General features: G+C 40.1%; 2 protein-coding genes across 2 annotated transcripts in view; one reads left to right on the top strand and one right to left on the bottom strand.

The window, feature by feature from the left end:
• Positions 1-18,553, top strand: part of LOC131685634 (G-patch domain and KOW motifs-containing protein) — a 142,730-nt gene that overhangs the window by 43,430 nt on the left and 80,747 nt on the right. The window lies entirely within an intron of this gene.
• On the bottom strand, positions 7,311-8,778 carry LOC131685636 (uncharacterized oxidoreductase dhs-27-like). The gene is made up of 2 exons (XM_058969498.1): positions 7,876-8,778; positions 7,311-7,819 (listed from the first exon to the last, which is right to left on the bottom strand). The coding sequence occupies exons 1-2, from the start codon at positions 8,683-8,685 to the stop codon at positions 7,370-7,372; spliced, it is 1,260 nt and encodes a 419-aa protein (XP_058825481.1). The 5' UTR covers positions 8,686-8,778; the 3' UTR covers positions 7,311-7,369.

The raw sequence follows: 18,553 nt of genomic DNA, 5'->3' as shown, positions 1-18,553 counted from the left end.
TATGTCAAATACTACTAAATATGGAGATATAAATAATAAATATGGAGATATGAATAATTCTTTGCCTAAAAAACAACCCCCCCCCTTAAGCTCAGTGTACCCCCACCCCAAAAAAACCATACCATGAACATCTTCTTGGGGGAGAGAATACGTATGCCAAATTTCATCAAGATCGGAATTGTAGTTTAGAAGTAGTTAGCGGACATACATACATACAAACATACATTGATTGACCCTTCTGAAGGCAAAAGACTTCGACGATTTTTGAACAAGCTTTTTTTGTACGGATTTTGCAATTAACACGGTTTCTGTTTTTATTTACATATCCTTTTAAATGCAAAGAACTTAGAACATTTTTGGACTAGCGGAAAAGGCGGATCTTGAAGGTTTCTTCTGGCCCGCACTTCAACAATATGGTTGTTTTCGGAACAGTATTAACGAGTAGACACCAGATATCAATAACCATTTTGAAAACCAAGATGGCGACTTCCGGATCGATGTAATTCTCTAAACCCAATCAATAGAAGTATTTTTTAGAGCGGGCTTAACGAGTAGACACCACATATTGATGACTGATGCCATTTTAAAGACCAAGATGGCGACTTCCGGTTAAGTGGAGTTCTCTAAAACTCAGTCAATATGGATTTGATGAGCTGCTGATGTTTGATACCATTTTAAAAACTATTTTGAAAGCCTTCAAAAGGACTTAAAATATTTTTAATGAAACCCCGAAATCATCATTTTTCCTTAAATTGTCTAGGTCTTGCATTCAATGTAACGCGGTTTTTTATGCACGGTTTTCAGAATTAACACAGTTCTTATATTTCTTGAAAGAAATGTATAGGATTTGCTCAAAATATGAAAACTCAGCTCAGCAAATTGCGACAATGTCTGTATGTATGTGTGTGTGTGTCCGTGTGTGTATGTAAAGTCATACTCATAAGATAATTCAGCACCTGCTAAACCTAGTTGGCCGAGACCAGTTTCAAATGAAAGGCCTAAAGCAACAGTTACTATTATTTTTGTTTTTGTATATGTTGTTTACATTCTGCGATATGGGTGATTTTGTAAAAACAGGATATGTTTTAAGCAAATAACTTTCGAAAAAACAATTTGATCAAGATATGTGCATATAAAAATACGTTTCTAACAAGCTGTAGATTGTCAAAATCCGTTCACGAGCGGCGGAGACATTAAATATTTTATATTTCTATTCCTCACATATCAATTTCCAATATCTAAAAATGAGACTGTTACATACAGAGTATTCCTTTATTGGTGTTATAGGCACAGACTAACAGATATAACACTCGAAATCATTTCTTCGCCCGCTTCAACGGTTATTTTAAATGTATCGTTAGTTGGGACTGTGGCCACATTTGAAATTATTGCGCCACTGATATATGCGCAAGTATACGGGGGATACCCACTAGTGAGAAATTGTTCCTAAGCCTGAGGGATAACCCTTTTGCAAATAAGTGATTGGGCCGTGTATAAAAGGTGGAGCTAGTGTTCTAATAAAATTCGCGGATCGATATTTTTTGAAGGAATTTCCTCATAGTGGTATGTCTGTTAATCTGTGTTATAGAGGCAATACTAAACCGATTTTGAATATCGGAGTAAATGATTTATTTCTCAAAAATTATTATAAAAGTTCACTTTATATGCAATAATATGTAAGTTTACTTTAAAATGATTTTTTTAAAGTTATGTATTTACCACTTGGATTAAGCGTTGCGTTCAACCGTGAGGTAGATATTGGATGGTATATGAATGCACAGATCACCAAATAGGTTTCTCATATAATTCAAATTTATATTATACTCGTGGCTTCACCGAGAGCTGCTTTTGGAAACCCTAAATTCTGGTCATGGTGCAAAAATTACCAGTTGTATCATTTATAATGAGAATGTAAGCAATCAAAATATCGCCTAAAATATAAAAATAATATCAAGGCACTAGCCATCTTTTATCATTCCTCACCCCAAAGACTCACTGAACTCTGGTTGGAGATGCAAGTAGAATGTTGCTTCTGACTCATAGCGAAGGTTTCAGTTGATCATATTTGCCCTACGCTGGTAACACTTCAACTAAAGTTTCAATGTCAGTCGCAATTAATGGAGAGGCCCTGGGTAACTCAGTATACGTATCGTTTGAGAGCTCCTTATTCTGAAAGTTGGAGCCATTTCTATTTCGTGGTATTGGTTCGTATATAGGGTTCATTAATCCATATCTCCGGAACGAGAATTCCGAATGAAACAATTTGTAGGCTATAGGGATGATTGGAAAGAGATTGCATTATAATCAACTGAATGGCACGGCTTTTGTGCTATTGTCAATAAAGCAATCAACAATATAGCCGAGACCCTTCACACTTCTTTCAATGCAAATGAGTACTTTGAAATAACTACCTGTCTCATTCACGAAGCACATTCTCTGTCCGTTTCACTCTCTGTCTTTCGCTCAGAAATCTATGAATAAAAAGACATCATAGAATTCCAAAACAAATTAAACGTTCCAGTTTACATGATAAATGCAAAATTGTGTCGAATTAAATTGATTCTGTTTTTTGTCGATCGACCCTAACGCGACGTTTTAGATGTTGGCATAGAAATCATGGCGGCGTAGCAGATACCTGATCAATATCTTAAACGAAGCCGCCGAGGAAAGAAGTACGAAAAAGAAAAGATGAAAACTAAAAAGAATGAACACACTACAAAGGGCATTATTGCATTTGTATCTTAATAAGCTATTTTTCAAATGAAAAGATTTTCACAAATATTTCAGAACTTTCTGAAAAAGTGGTTCTCGAATTTGTAGAATTCGTTTTATTCATTTACTTCATTTAAATTCTTTTTTTAAATTTCATTCTATATAGTAATTTTTTCAGTACATTCATTTCATAGATTTTATTTGTTTTGTATATTTTTTCATTTTGAATATTTTACTAATTTTAAATATATAATCATTTCATTTTAATCATTTATTTCATTCCGTATTTGTTTTGTTCGTTTGATTTCATTTTCTCTATTTGATTTGTTTTAATCTCTTGACTGATTTTAATCAGTTTATTCATTTAATGCATTTTATTCATATCATAATATCATTTAAATTATTTTGCACACTGTTTTTATTTTATTTTATTATTTATTTTATTAATTTTTTCCAATTCATACATTTAATTCAGTTTATTTATTTTCCGTCGTCAATGTACACTAGAGTGACAGGAAAAAAATGACCCCTATCGGCCCACCCCTGAGTCGATTCCTAGTCCCACCAGGAGTACTTGCACCAAATTTGAAGCAAATCGGACAAATCTAACTACCGGACCAACGGGCCTGAAGTTTGTATGGGAATTTTCAACAATTTACATGGAGAAAACCCACCAGCACGCATTTTCGCTGCTAGGTGGCACTGTATGCATCGTATTATCACTGTAAGTGAAAATAAGAAGGATAATTGAATTGTCTACAACTTAGTCGAAGACTGCAAGTAAATCCGACTTTGTTAAAAGAAGTTATTAAACTTTTAACGAAGTGATGTCTGAGTCAGTTTTGCATGGGGCCTAATAGTGCATGGTTGTGTATCAGTACTCGATTCACACGAACTAAACATTTTTGTGAAATAATCGTTAGGTTTAGGTCAATGGTATGTTCAGAAGAATTATAGTAAATTATACGAGTCATGCTTTGATTAGAAAATTTTAGTTCCACCTGTTACCGCATAGAGGGCGCCAACACTAACTTTTCAACGGAGAGAGATAGAAATTTGGTGTCTTCTACAAAGTTATAGAACAGGCATTTTTCAGTACTTCTTCTGAACATCTTGATACTCTATCTCTCTTTCATGAAAAGTTAGTAGTGGCGCCCTCTATGCGGTCACAGGTGGAACTAAAATTTTCTAACCAAAATATAACTCGTATTATTTACTATAATTCTTGTAAACATACTATTCAGCTAAATCTAACCATTATTTCACAAAAATATATAGTTCGCGGGACTCGAGTACTGATACACAACCATGCACTGCTAAGCCCCATGCAAAACTGACTCAGACATCACTTCGTTAAAAGTTTAATAACTTCTTTTAACATAGCCGGATTTACTAGCAGTCTTCGACTAAGTTGTAGACAATTAAAATATCTTTCTTATTTTCACTTACAGTGATAATACGATGTATACAGTGCCACCTAGCGGCAAAAATACGAGTTAGTGAGTTTTCTCCATGTAAATTGTTGAAAAATCCCATATAAACTTCAGACACGTTGGTCCGGTAGTTAGACTTGTCCGATCTGCTTCAAATTTAATACAAGTACTCCTGGTGGGACTAGGAATCGACTCAGGGGTGGGCCGATTGAGTTTTCAAAAATTCATCATTTTTCTGCGCAGTGTAATATACACTGTCCCTGGCAGCACTGTTCCATCGGAATCCAATTAGACTAATTGCAATAACTTCAGTTCTAGAGCTGATCCTTGTAACTGTTAATACTCAAATTAAAGGCAATAATCACATTAATGAGCCTTACGTGTTTTTGTATTGTATTGTATTGTATTGTCTTCGATTTAAAAAAGTTACATCGCACAGACTTAGACTAAACACTAACTTAATCCTATTTTTAATTTAAAATTAATTTAATTTAATTCTCTACTAATATTAAAATCAAACAAATGATAGACACTATTGAAGAGTTGACAGCAAACATCCAAAGGATCATTCTGGCCGTACTGCGTGCGATGTGTTAAGCGTCGGAAAAAATCAATTCTCCGGAAAGATCTTCCCGGAACGTTGAGGTCGAGTTTTGCTAGAAGCGCAGGGGAGTCTATGTTGTCCGTCAGAAGGTCGAAAATGAAAAGTCGTTGCAGAAAGATCCGTCTGTTTCGCAGTGTAGGGAGATTGATGAGGATACAGCGATCTTCATATGGAGGAAGCTGGAAACGGTTTTGCCAGTGTAACCGACGAAGTGCAAACCTGATAAAGTTCTTCTGTACCCGTTCGATACGATCAATGTGTATGGTGTGATACGGAGCCCAAATAGTAACGCCATATTCTAGAATACTGCGTACCAGTGTAATGTATAGTGTTTTTAGACAATACACATCGTTGAAATCACGAGTGTTGCGTTTGATGAGTCCAAGTACAGCGTAGGCTTTAGCTATAACGGAAGAGTAACGTGCGGTAAAGCGTAGCTTACAGTCGAGAATGACACCAAGATCCTTGACGGATACAACTCGTTCTACGGGAGCAGAACACATTGAGTATTCGAGCATAATTGGAGTATGTACTCGTGTAAAAGTGATTGCACTACATTTTTGAATATTCACACTCATTCCGTTTCTGTCGCTCCAGTCAATGATCCTATCGACGTCCATTTGCAATGCACAACAGTCTACCATAGTTGTTATGACACGGTAAACTTTCAGATCATTAGCATACATGACTTTAGAAGACGATAATTCACTGCAGAGGTCGTTCACAAAGAGTACAAATAGAAGGGGTCCGAGATGACTCCCTTGAGGAACGCCCGATGAAATGTGGAAAGGATCCGAGAGTGTAGTTCCAAGTCGCACCGAGGCGCTACGGTTCGCAAGATACGAGGAGATCCAATTAGTCAGCCAGTCCGGTAGTCCAGTCCGTCTTAGCTTTTCCACAGCAAGCTGATGAGGAACACGGTCGAAAGCTTTCGAGAAGTCGATGTACACCGCATCGATCTGCTGTCGTTTTTCCAATTTATCAATTAGCGACGACACGTAGCTCATAACATTTGTAGTTGTCGAGCGCTTTTTTACAAAACCATGCTGGTCCAAAGTGATGATGTGTTTTAACGCGGGGTAGATAACATCTAACAACATACTCTCGAAGATTTTAATGGGGGCAGCTTAAGATTGAAATTCCTCTATAATTGGTGACATCATGTACGTTGCCTGTTTTGTGGATTGGAGTTATCAAAGCTTCCTTCCACTTCGTGGGGAAAACATTTTCAGCAAGAGAGCGATTGAATAATAGAGATGTTGGTAGCGCCAAAGATGAAGAGCAATTCTTTGTGAGCAAATCTCGCCTCAATCAAAATTTTTAGCTGTTTAAAAACGTTGTTGTCCACAAACAACATGGACATGAATGGGTTAATGATTTATTTCTGTTTATTTTTTACTCTTTTTTCATTAAATTTATTTTTTTATTTTATGAATTCTTTTGAATTTATTTTGGTAATTTTACTCAATTTATTTGTTTTATTTATTTTATTCATTTTGTTCGTTTCATTATTCTTTCATTTCATTTAGTTTTATTGATTCCTATTTCATACATTTTATTCAGTGTCCTTTATTATTTCTGCTCAGTCATTCCTTTTACTTATTTTAACCAATTTGTTAGTTTGAAGCCAATTTTATTCTATTTATAACTTTGTTTAATATTGTCTAATTTGGCATTTAGAGAGCTGAATTAATTCGATTAATTTATTTTTTAAAATCGATTCATATTAATCGAAAAACGTTCACAGAAAAACTTTTATAACTTTCAAAAAGGAAATTTAAAATTCTGCAAAAAATCATAAACACACACAATACCTTTGCATATTATATTTCAATGACTTACGAAGGATTGAAAACTTTTTTAGAGATTTACGCAGGTTTAGCTGAAAACCTGGCAAGTGTCCCCATGTTCCCGTATAATAACGATACTACTGGCCTTCCTAATTCACGAATGTACGTTGTCCTATCGAAGTGAATGTCCTGCTCATCCAGTTTAAGTCAGCATGCACTTAACTTTATAGTTACTCGCTGACTATGTTGCTAGCGTTGTTAAATGCCGCAACTTTTAACAATTTTGTATCACATACAAAGGCCCGAAGCACACAGTTGGCTGGAAAGGATAAGTTATAAAATAAGTGTACCATTTTGATGTACATACTCAATTATCGTTCTAAAGTCGAGCTGAGCAGGAGCCAACGTAAACACCAAAGAGGCACCAGCAGATCTCGCTGCGGTCCTGTTTACACCAAGTTTCAGGGCGATATTGCCAGGAACTGTAGTTATTTGTGGAACTTACTCTCCTACCATTTTGGTACACGCGAACATTCTAAAATCCACACGAATATGTAAATAGCAAAACGGTTCTACATTCGAATTTATACACGCAAAATCACATTCGCGATATACATACGCCCACGCGATCAACTACGGTAACATACAAATGCTCGTGTTCTTTGCGATCATCCACGCCCAGCGCGAACATATAGACGCTCATTCCCAACTCTGCCGAGACCAGTACATCTACAGCTTCAGTAGGACAACTTTCAAAAAAGAAAATTCATGCATTTTTCGCAGTACATATATAAAAATTTAGAATTATCAACCCCTTCAATAATCCGTATCTACAGGTAACCAAACCTAACAACATCTCTAATTATCCCGGCCATTCGCTTTCGGTACAGTTCGAACGCTTTCTCTTCGGTTCCGTAGTCGTACTTGATGTGTTCTTCTGATTTTTCGAGTTTTTCAATGTATTCATCCATATCCGGCAAATCGTCTCTAGCCGTGCAGATCATAGGTACTACGATCAATCCCATCAACAATCCGAAGCGTCCATATTTTTTCCACTGAGCTTGGTATGCGTCCCGGGGATATTGACGCTTCACATCGCCACCCAATCGGGCAAGTTGCTCGCTCAACGAATTGTAGTAGGTGTCCAGCAGTTCTTCGAAGTGCTTGCCACGCAGTTCTTCGTCAGTGCAAATAAAAAGAAAGTAGGATAGGTCCAAAATAGGAGAAACGTAGCGACACAGCTGCCAATCGATTAGCCGGATATCTGTTGGGGTTGGCTCCTTGAAGAACAAAAAATTAATTAACTAAAATATAATCGGTTATCTATAAAACTTACGTTCCCGTCGTATGTAAACATCATATTGTTGATCCAGCAGTCTCCGTGTGCCATCACTGCGTACGGTTCTGCATCTTCCGCGTTCACGCACTCCACGTAGTGATCCGTTACAATCCCCTTCAACCGTTCCATTCCTTCTTTCGCTTCGACGTCTTCCTTGGCCAAAGTTCCGACCGCTCGCTCGTGCATTTCTGCAAAAAGGTTATCTATATTCCTCTTAGGATCCATATCGATCATCATCTTCATCGGATCGGTGAATTTCTTAAACTGTGCGAACAGTTCCGGTTGTTGATCTTTCATTGCAAACGATACCGCATGCAGCTTCCCCAATTGCTCCATTATCATACTGCTATGCTCGAAATCAACTGGTTCATACTTATTCCACATGCGAAAGTTACTCTGCCTCAGATCCTCCATGATAACTACAGCCTCCAACTTTTCCAGATTACAGGTAGCATAGTAACACTTCGGAACACGCCAAAACCCGTCGCTATCTTTCCCGCTGCCGACGCCCTTTTCGGCTTGAAATTTGTCCAGTGCCGGAAGCAGCATATCGTAAGCCAAAACCTCCCGATGGAACATTCCCATGGATTGCTGCCGACGAACCTCACTATCCGGAAGGTCCTTCACCAGCACGATCAGCTCTTCGCGGCCATCCTCGCGGATGAACGCTTTGAATAGGGTTCCCATGAAACCATCGCCCTTGCTGGAACCGGCTTCGAACTCGATCCGATAGCGTCCCTCGGTGAAACCCTGCTCCGCCGCTACCTTGTTCAAGCCAACCTGCACGTACTCCGGTTGTGTGTCCATTGTTTTTCAAATTTATATTTTTGGATCCTGTCCGAACGCTGGCAGCAAATCGATTGTGAAGTGGGAATGTACCGTGCCACGCTTTACCGTATGCATTTTATCAATATCGGCACACATTAGATTAGATTACGGATTGAGGAAGATGATTTGCACGAAATTTTCCATAAAAAAACGTCTAATTGGTGGGATGGAAACAATTCGGTGCATTCCTATACAAATTCGTCCCAGTGATGGCAGTCGTGTCAGTGACCACAGTGTGCTGCGATTTGTTTTTCCAACAAGATAGCCTTCAATATGGCTATCGCGGTGTTTCATAGGCCATTAATACGATTATCTAATCAACGACTTCAAATGCTGGTTTATGCTGATTTCGTTTAAGGGATTAACACCACTGTAGAATTTTTGGAAAATCGAAATTTTATTGGTCTAAAATATGCTTTATGGTCTTGAAAATGATATACCAAACAGCCACAGGCCACAATCATTGTTATGAGTTCAAATTTTCAATTCTGCCGCAACGCCTCTTATGTATACCCCGAGTGTATTGAAAACTTTAACCGCGTTTTTCTTGAAACCACATTTTTTGAGCTGACCGTAAACGTAACTCTAACAAACGATTTTTAATCGTTTTGAATTTTTTACAGCATGTTCAAAATTGATTTCTTCAGCGACGTACATAGGATTTTATTACTTTATTGGGTAATTTTTTTTAATCAACAATTTGTGTCGATTTTCATAACATTTTCAGCGTTTTGTTTTGCTAAAAAGAGCGCCATTTCGCGAAAAAAAAACAAAATATCGAAAAAAATCCAACATACCGTGCTATTATTATTATTATTATTATTATTATTATTATTATCATTATTATTATTATTATTATTATTATTATTATTATTATTATTATTATTATTATTATTATTATTATTATTATTATTATTATTATTATTATTATTATTATTATTATTATTATTATTATTATTATTATTATTATTATTATTATTATTATTATTATTATTATTATTATTATTAGGCCATTACAAATTATTTCCGAAGTTTTTGTCTCTATCCTTGTACATCTGAGTTGGAAACACCGTTCCGTACGGTATATACAACGCGCTTTCGAAAATTTCACACTGTGTTTTTTCGGTGTTTTTCGCGATTTTCGCGGTTTATTTTTGAGCGAAAACACGAGTGAAGTGGTTTTTCAGTGACTGACAGTGAAAGTTTCACGAAAATCGGTGAAGAAACGGCTGAAATAAGTGGATTTTAGTTTACCCACGCGGCAATAAAATCAAAACAACCAGCCATCGCTGTGGCTACCAGTGCGGTCGCCCGGCTAGTTTCATTCACTGGCTGTGCCGGCTGCGTGTGTGACGGTGACGGTGGGCTGGAAGCAAGTTTTTTTTCGAGTTTGGAAAACTGACGAAAAGTTTTTAAAAAAAGAAAAATATTTTTTTTTCTTGCTTGATCTACCAAAAAGAGTGGTACAGTGTGGTACAGTGCGAATTGGACGCGCCACAGTGCATGCCAAAAGTGTCGAAACAGCGAAAAAAGGAAAAAATTGAAAAGTGATTTTTTTTTGCACGTTTAATTCATTGAAGGCAACGTAGAAGCAAAAAAAAAGGTAGCTGCGATTCTGCCAGCCTACAGTGTGGCCCAAAAGTGTTGGAACACTTCGAAAAAGTCGACGTTGAAGGGGCAAATAAGGTAAGATCTTTCCTTTTCTTCACCTTTTTTGTCCATTTGGGGTTGGTATCGGGTGACCGTGCCACATAGCAGTTTCCAACGTCTGGTGGTGTAATCCAAGATGGCGGCCGCTAGTAGCGGTGATCCGGGAGGGTCAAGCCAAAGGAGATTACCGGAATTTATGGATCCGACGAACAAATTCGGCGAATTGACGTTCCTGCAGCTAACAGGTAAAGACGGTGTACCTTTGCCAAGAAACCCCTTCGTCATTGGTAAATCGGTGGAGGTTGTCGCTGGAGGCCCAATTGAAGGTGCGAATACCGAAGCTCAACGGACACGGTATACCCTTCGAGTTCGGAACCCAGTCCAAGTTACCAAATTAATGAAGATGACCAAGCTCATTGACGGTACTGATGTTGTGGTTGAATCCCATCCGAATCTGAACGTAAGCAGATGTGTTATTTCCTGCTACGATCTGATTCACCTTGAAGAGAAGGAGATTTTACAAGAAATTATAAGCCAGGGTGTGATTCGTGTACAGCGAGTTACACGAAAGGAAGAGGAGAAAAGAGTGAATACGCCAGCGCTTATCTTGACCTTCTGCAAAACCACATACCCGGAATACATGAAGATCGGTTTGCTTCGCGTCCCTACCCGCCCGTACTTCCCAAACCCGATGCTTTGTTATGGTTGCTTCAAATACGGTCAAACGCGTGTTCGCTGTCCTGGCCCGCAACGTTGTCCTAATTGCTCTGGAGAACATGAAGTCGAAGAAAAATGTCGAGCAGCCCAGTTCTGCCTAAATTGTAACGGTGATCACCAACCAACAAGTCGCCAATGTCCAAATTACAAAAAAGAAGTAGAGATCATAAAAATAAAAATCCGCGACAATTTGACATTCCCGGATGCGCACAAACGAGCTGAACAGCAAAATCTTGGAAGTTACGCCCAGGCTGCAGCGCAACCGAACGAGATCCTCAATAAATTGAATGAACTGGAGCAGACAATGAAGAAGAAGGATGCGCAGATCGTTAAACTTCTGGCAGAGAACAAACGCAAGAACGAGAAAATTGAGCAAATGATGGCGTACATCAAACAACAGTCCGCCAGCCAAGAAAAACCACAACACAGTAAAGAACAAAAACCAACGAATCAGACGGCCGGGCCAATAACACGATCCAGGAACAACTCGCCAGCGATAAATACGGACTCAAAACGAGGAAGACCACAGAAACAACACACCCCTTTCAGCAAACCAACGACAACCTCACCGGATAACTTAAGCCCACCACCAAAATGAACCGCTGCCACTACCACCAACGAAAATATGGAATATTCAGACGATTAAAATAGAGATTACCGAGACGCCTCCCAGCCAGCCTTTTCGATAATTCTCATTTTCATCAACGTTTGGATACCAACGACAACCCACGCACGAATACTGACCACGAGATAGATCGGTTCAGAAGAGAGGAAAGTGTAGTACTCCTTCCAACGCAAGCACAGCAGCATGAAGGAACTATCCGGGCCGTCATACCCCAACCCGTTGATGGTGAATTCACCTCTGTGGCCGATAGGAACACCGATTTCACCACTACAGCTTGTAAACCAGCAGACCAAAATCCCACGATCGACGAACAGAAGGAGATCAGCAGAACTACACAAAGTCTATCCCCAGTGCCGACCGCAGTCGGTGGTCGTGAGCATAATAGTGTAGTTTGTACGACAGCGGTTGGCACTGTGGGGCTGGACCTTCCTCAGGTCAGTTCTAAAAGCGTCAACCACCTCGCAGATACTGCTGTCCTTAACATTTTTACAGGTTTGACTGGTAACGAAGAACATATCCATGCTTCACCTCCTCCTCTGACTTCACCCGGAGAAGGTCCATCGAGAGACCCGCATCGAGACGATGTTACCAGTATGAATCCAAACACGAGATGACTCAACTAGCAGCACGACTCTATCTTCGAAGCAGCAAACAACGAGAACTACACAAAGTCTTTCCCCAGTGCCGGTCGCTGTCGGTAGTTCTGGAAGTAATGGTGTAGTAGTTTCGACAGCGGCTGGCACTGTGTGGCTAGACGTCCCACAGGTCAGTCCTATACCACCTCGCTTACGAACGGATTCTGTTGCGGTTTATCCCGTTACAGATGTGACCAGCACGCATCGAACGAATAACCGGTTTGGGGAAGAAGAGAAGAAAGTAGCTTCCCCACTTCATCATGAAGGGATCGACCGGGGGGAAGAGGACTGTCCCTACCTCCCGGATATACAGTACTCGCAATTCTCCTCCTGGCTTTCCGCCGGTGAAGGCACATCACAACAGCAGTTCCAGAACACCGATCTCCCAACCACGTCGAGGAACCCTGTCGGCGAGCCAATACGATCTCGTAGACGTTCGCCATCAACATCGTCGTCGTCAGCGACAATCACCAGTCGCAATAGCAAAAGTTTCGCACTGCAGTGGAACATTCGGGGCCTCCGCTCCAATATCGATGAACTTAAGCAGCTGATCGCCCAACACGAGCCAAAACTGATAGCGCTACAAGAAACAAAAGTGGACAACCGAGTAGTTCCAGCAGATTTCATCGGTAACAACTATACCCTGCTGCTGAAAACTGGTAGCTGTCGATACTGGCAACAAGGAGTAGGTCTTGCCATTCGGGATGGTGTACCCTTCGAACGAATCGATGTCGACGACAATATACAGGCAATCGCAGTTCGGATCCAACTGCCACAACAAATGACGGTGATGTCGATCTACGTCCCTCCCAATACTCAACAGTGTCAAGAACAGCTGGGTGACTTCCTCGAAAAGCTTCCACGTCCAGTGCTTGTACTAGGCGACTTTAACGCGCACCATATTTGCTGGGGTTCTACGAAATCTACCGCACTAGGCCACTTCATCGCCGTAAAAACGCTATCGGAACGATTACTCATCCTCAACGACGGATTGCACACTCGGATTGATCCAGCTACCGGCATTACTTCGGCTATTGACCTCTCGATCTGCTCAGAATCGGTGGCTTCGAAATTTGTTTGGCGAACACTTCCAGACATCCACAGCAGTGATCACTTTCCTATTCTCGTTTCCATTCCCGGACTGTCGACTATCCCAACGAAAAGACAGAAATGGATTTACGACCAAGCAGATTGGACAACCTACGAGCGATTGACCGCCAACGCTATTCGACCGGGCGTCGAAATATCTATCGACTGTTTCGTTGACCGATTGATTAGAGCAGCAAACACCGCGATACCTTGCACTACCGGCAGAGTCGGTCCCAAAGCGGTTCCGTGGTGGTGTCCTGAGGTGAAAGCAGCTATCAAAAATCGGAGAAAGGCACTTAGAGCACTGAAGCGTATACCAGCAGAGGACCCACGAAAAGCGGATGCACTGAAAAGCTTCCAGGAATCACGGGCAGTAGCAAGAAAGTCTTCATGACGCCAAGAAAAAATCATGGGAAGACTTCGACGCGAAGATATCTCCAAGGTCAACTACGTCGGAGATGTGGCAGACAGTGAACATGTTGAGAGGGAAACGCCAACACCGCCCAACTGTCATCAAGCGGTCCAGTGGTTACACGGATAAGCCAGAAGAAATAGCTGAAGAACTGGCGCAACACTACAGCGAAAGATCCGCAACCTCCAGCTATTCGTCGCTGTTCCAGAGGGAGAAAGAAAAGGCCGAACAAAACAGAGGACGAAGTGGCTCTTCAGGATCGGACTGCATCGGTTATCCAATGCTTCAGTGACTGCCATTGTCTGTGAAAACAGCTATGTTGGAACTCTTCAACAGAGTATGGCGCAGTGGCGTATTCCCATCCTGTTGGCGAACTGGAATCATCGTACCTATTCCAAAGCCAAGCTCGGATGACGCGGGTCCAGCTTCATTCCGTCCAATCACCTTAACTAGTTGTATGGCGAAGGTTTTCGAGCGAATAGTCAACCGACGGTTGACAACCGAACTAGAGTCGAACGGACGTCTCGACAAACGACAACATGCCTTCAGGTCCGGTCGGGGCACTCACACATATTTTGCGGAGTTGGAGAGGTCATTACCCGACCATGACGAGCACTGTCTGATAGCGTCGCTTGACTTGTCCAAGGCTTACGATACCACGTGGAGATATGGCATACTACGAACACTACAAAAATGGCAGATACGCGGTAGAATGATCAACGTGTTGAACAGCTTCCTGACAGAAAGATCGTTCCAGGTTAATGTAGAGGGTTACTTATCGCCCGCGCATCCGCTGGAAAACGGTGTGCCACAAGGCTCAGTGCTCTCGGTTACGCTGTTTCTCGTGGCCATTCAACCCATCTTTCGCGTGGTTCCGAACACTGTGAAGATCTTGTTGTACGCCGACGATATTCTACTCGTAGTTTGGGGGAAGAAAGACCAGCCGCTTTATCGAAAGCTTCAGTCAGCAGTAAAAGCCGTCCATAAATGGGCAAGAAGTGTTGGATTTACGATATCTGCAACGAAATCCAGCATCTTCTATTGTAGCCCTAATGCCCGACGTGCACCCAGTCAAGCAATCACGATAGATCGAGTTGCTATACCGACAGAAACACGCCTGAGAATTCTCGGCGTTACCCTCGATCGATCACTCAACTTCGTAGCGCACTGCAAATTGACGAAGAAGGCATGCGAATCTAGGCTGCTCATCCTGAAGATGATCGGTGCCAAACTTCCCCGTGGTCAACGCTCATCTTTACTGCAAGTTGGATCCGCAATTATTACTTCGCGACTGTTGTATGGCATAGGACTCGTTAGTAGGGGTGGAGATGCTGTCATCAAAACCCTGGCACCCGCATACAACAAGATGATCAGATATGCATCTGGAGCATACGTCACCAGTCCGATCATAGCCATTATGTCTGAAGCAGGTACTTTACCGTTAGATCTTCTCATTCTCCAAACTGTAGCCCAATTAGCCATCAGAATGTTGGGAAACAGCAGGAAGAATGCTGACCTTCCCCTGGTTTGCCGAGCTACCGAACGTTTGACAGATATAGTCGAAACTCCTCTCCCAAACATCTACACCCGAACGCGACTATCTGATCGAAAGTGGTACGACCGCACACCCCAGATCCTTTGGGAAATCAAGAAGCGCGTAAAAGCTGGAGACCCCTCGGGTATTGTTCGTCCAGGTGTTCAAGAGCTCCTGACAAATCATCTCAGCCGTTCAACAATCGTTTACACTGATCGCTCGAAAGACGATACCACAGCAGGCATGGGAAAATTCACTCATTCGTTTGATTGCATCTGATAGCCATTCATCCTTGGTTCAGCCGCACACAATCATCATAGTGAGCATGGAGCAACGAACCATGAGAGAATGCGATGAATCCTCTCTCCACCACCATGTTTGTGCACTCCGAACGGTCAGCGAACGCACTATGTAAGTGAGTGGTTAAAAAAATACTTGAAACGAACCGAACGTCAGCAAACAGGCAGGACTTCAATTCTGGATGAATCAAAATTCGCTCACTCATCGAATGCATTTGTTGACTCATTCAGAGGGTTCCTTGTATGTAATTCCAATAATAAGTATGAGGCGCTGTACATATCGTTTACGCAGAGCTGTAGGAATTAGATTTTTCTTTAAACTTCTTGTTCGGCTCGGAAGCCTTTTAGTGGATTATAAGCCGGGAAATTACATGAAAATATAGCACAGTTTGAATACTGTGTCTGTGACATATGACATAATAAACGCGATGTTTATATAAACAAATGCATTATACCGCTAAGGAGCGTAATTTCCTCACCCTTCGTAGTAGCAATCGCACATCTGTTTATTATAGTAAATTAAGAGTAAAAATGAAATTAAAGTTTGTTTTGCTATTGTTAAGATTATATTGATTTGTGGACAGAGCTGCGCTAAATAAATTTAAGTGTTGGATACGTTGTACATAAAAACGTATTGACTCCAAAAATACGTCTGTTGAACTTTTTTTTTCATAACTAGTTCGTCGTTCATAACTAGTTATCCAATGACGGATATCAATATATTTGTAATTATCTTTGTTTTTGGAACGAGTTTGACGAGTGGGTTTTGAAATACCGTCATCGGTGATTACTTTACGCCAAAAATAGAACATTTTGTACATTACACTCAAGAACTACGATCACGCAACTTCAAATTTGAAACTGTTCGATGTTTTACATATGGCACAAGTACCTCCAAAGTCATTGAAAAGAACTTTTGGAAAATCAAGATTGAACGTGAAATCTAAAGAGCTAAAATTGGCGTAAAGTCACCCCCACAAGGGGGCTACTGCAAGCCAAAATTTTTTTTTCGCAAAATCATGTTAACTCCTTGATTTATTGTTATGGATTATGCTCGTTATTTATGTGTGAAAATAAATGAATGTAGTGCTCGTAAAAATAAAAGAGTGTGTTTAAAAACTGCGTACCACGCATCCAATAACCTTGTTTTGGAGAGTCGACAAGTCCTACAATGAAAAAAGCAAGCCGAGAAAAAAAGCTTTACATGATATACTTGATATTGATGATATTGAGCCTTAAGAATTAGACCACCTTGTTTTAGTATTTTTCTAAAAGTAGTTTTAATTGTGTTACGGAGTGCAAAGGCTTTTCCAACAGAAACGTTTTAATGGTCAGGTCAGTTCATCCATCTTTTATGACATATCCATTCATAATATGACGAATTTCGCGCCAACTCGAACAAATGTTGGCAGCTCCCTCTCAGATTTTAATGAAACTTTCTGTACATGAGAAATTTGTAACAAAAAGCCACTTTGCATACTTTGTTTTTCCAAAAATGATCTAGACAAGCTTTTGAGAGGGTCAAACTTTTTTAACCAATTTTTTCAAATGGCTATTGTCTAAAAATGATAAATCCTACAAAAAAATGTTGGAGGAGTTATTTTCGCAAAATTAGTCATTAGTTGGTCACTTTCAAGAAAAAAAAAGTTATTTGAAACAAACTTTTCCTTGTCCAAACCAGAGCTGCAAATTTTTACCAGGTTGTTTTGAACTTGAAGGAAGAACAAATCTCAAATCATGCCCTACTATGTTCAATTCGCAGTTTTTTCTATTCATCATTCATTCAAACAGCCGAGCTGCTCAGTCATTTGCCATTCATTTTCGATTTCATTGACCCTGTGAATATCTCTGTACTGGGATATTGACTCGGGTTTTCCAGCAAAAGTACTCTGAGCATACTTCTTACTGTTCATGTAAGCTTGAAAAGGCAAAATATGTCAACATTTAACCTAAACTGGCCTCTACAGAGCAGATGACAACTTTGGTTGGTGAATAAAAAAGCATCAATTTGAAATGAAGACGAACGGTTTGGTTATGAAAATCCCATCAACTTGAAAGTGAATGATTAAGGGAGGCTTTGAATTTGAACCATGGTTGGGTTTGATTAAGCTGAAAGTTGGCATTTGAAAATGAAAATTTGCACCACTGGTCCAAACTGATTTTTTTAGTGTATTTTTATCGAAAACTAAACCAATGAATGTCATAATCATCTCAGAATCCAATAAAACTCAGTTTGTCAAAAGATATTGTCCAATTTAGCAATTAAGGGTGTTTATACGCGATTAAAGAGTTTTTAAACTATATGGGGTTGGCTCGATCGGTAGTTACCGAAGAAGCTGATTTCATTCCAGTAAAGCACATTCAGAATTTCGAATCAAATAAAACAACCGATCGCGGCTCATTGCTTCATTTAAAACTGATTTTGGCTGGTTTGACTAGGATTTATTAGTATTTACAGGTATGTTCCGTTGGGATCATTTTAGATGTTTTGATGCATTTTTTTTCAAATTTACCCTTTGGTCGTTATAACACCTCGTACACTATTTTTGAACTTTATAACCTTGAATGTCATGTGCGTCATGATATCCAAATCCATTGTTTAATATTGTGGTTGTAGTTGAAAACTGGAAAATCCAACCAGACACAATCGTATTTTCTTTTGTTTTTAGCAATGGAACACACTACTCCCGACGTCGTGAATTAGCATTGAACAAAAGAGAAAAAAATTGTCGCTGATAGGATTTTCCAGTTTTCAACTGTAACGATAATATTTTAACTGCACAAAAGATAGATTAATGAATAGGGGAATCGGGGGCAAGTCCGACACCGTGGGTAAGCCCGACACCCCATAACTTTTCTCAGATATCAAATTTTAAATCATACAAT

This window comes from Topomyia yanbarensis, chromosome 2 (assembly GCF_030247195.1).
Source record: "Topomyia yanbarensis strain Yona2022 chromosome 2, ASM3024719v1, whole genome shotgun sequence".
NCBI classification, from domain to species: domain Eukaryota; kingdom Metazoa; phylum Arthropoda; class Insecta; order Diptera; family Culicidae; genus Topomyia; species Topomyia yanbarensis.
Note: the sequence above shows the minus strand (reverse complement) of the source record. Positions and strands in the feature narration are given on the sequence as shown.

Excerpts from the sequence above, each read along its gene's own strand:
- LOC131685636 (XM_058969498.1), bottom strand. The coding sequence starts at position 8,685 with ATGGACACACAACCGGAGTACGTGCAGGTTGGCTTGAACAAGGTAGCG. Across the intron at positions 7,820-7,875 it reads TGTTTACATACGACGGGAAC|GAGCCAACCCCAACAGATAT; the intron begins GTAAGTTTTATA and ends TTGTTCTTCAAG.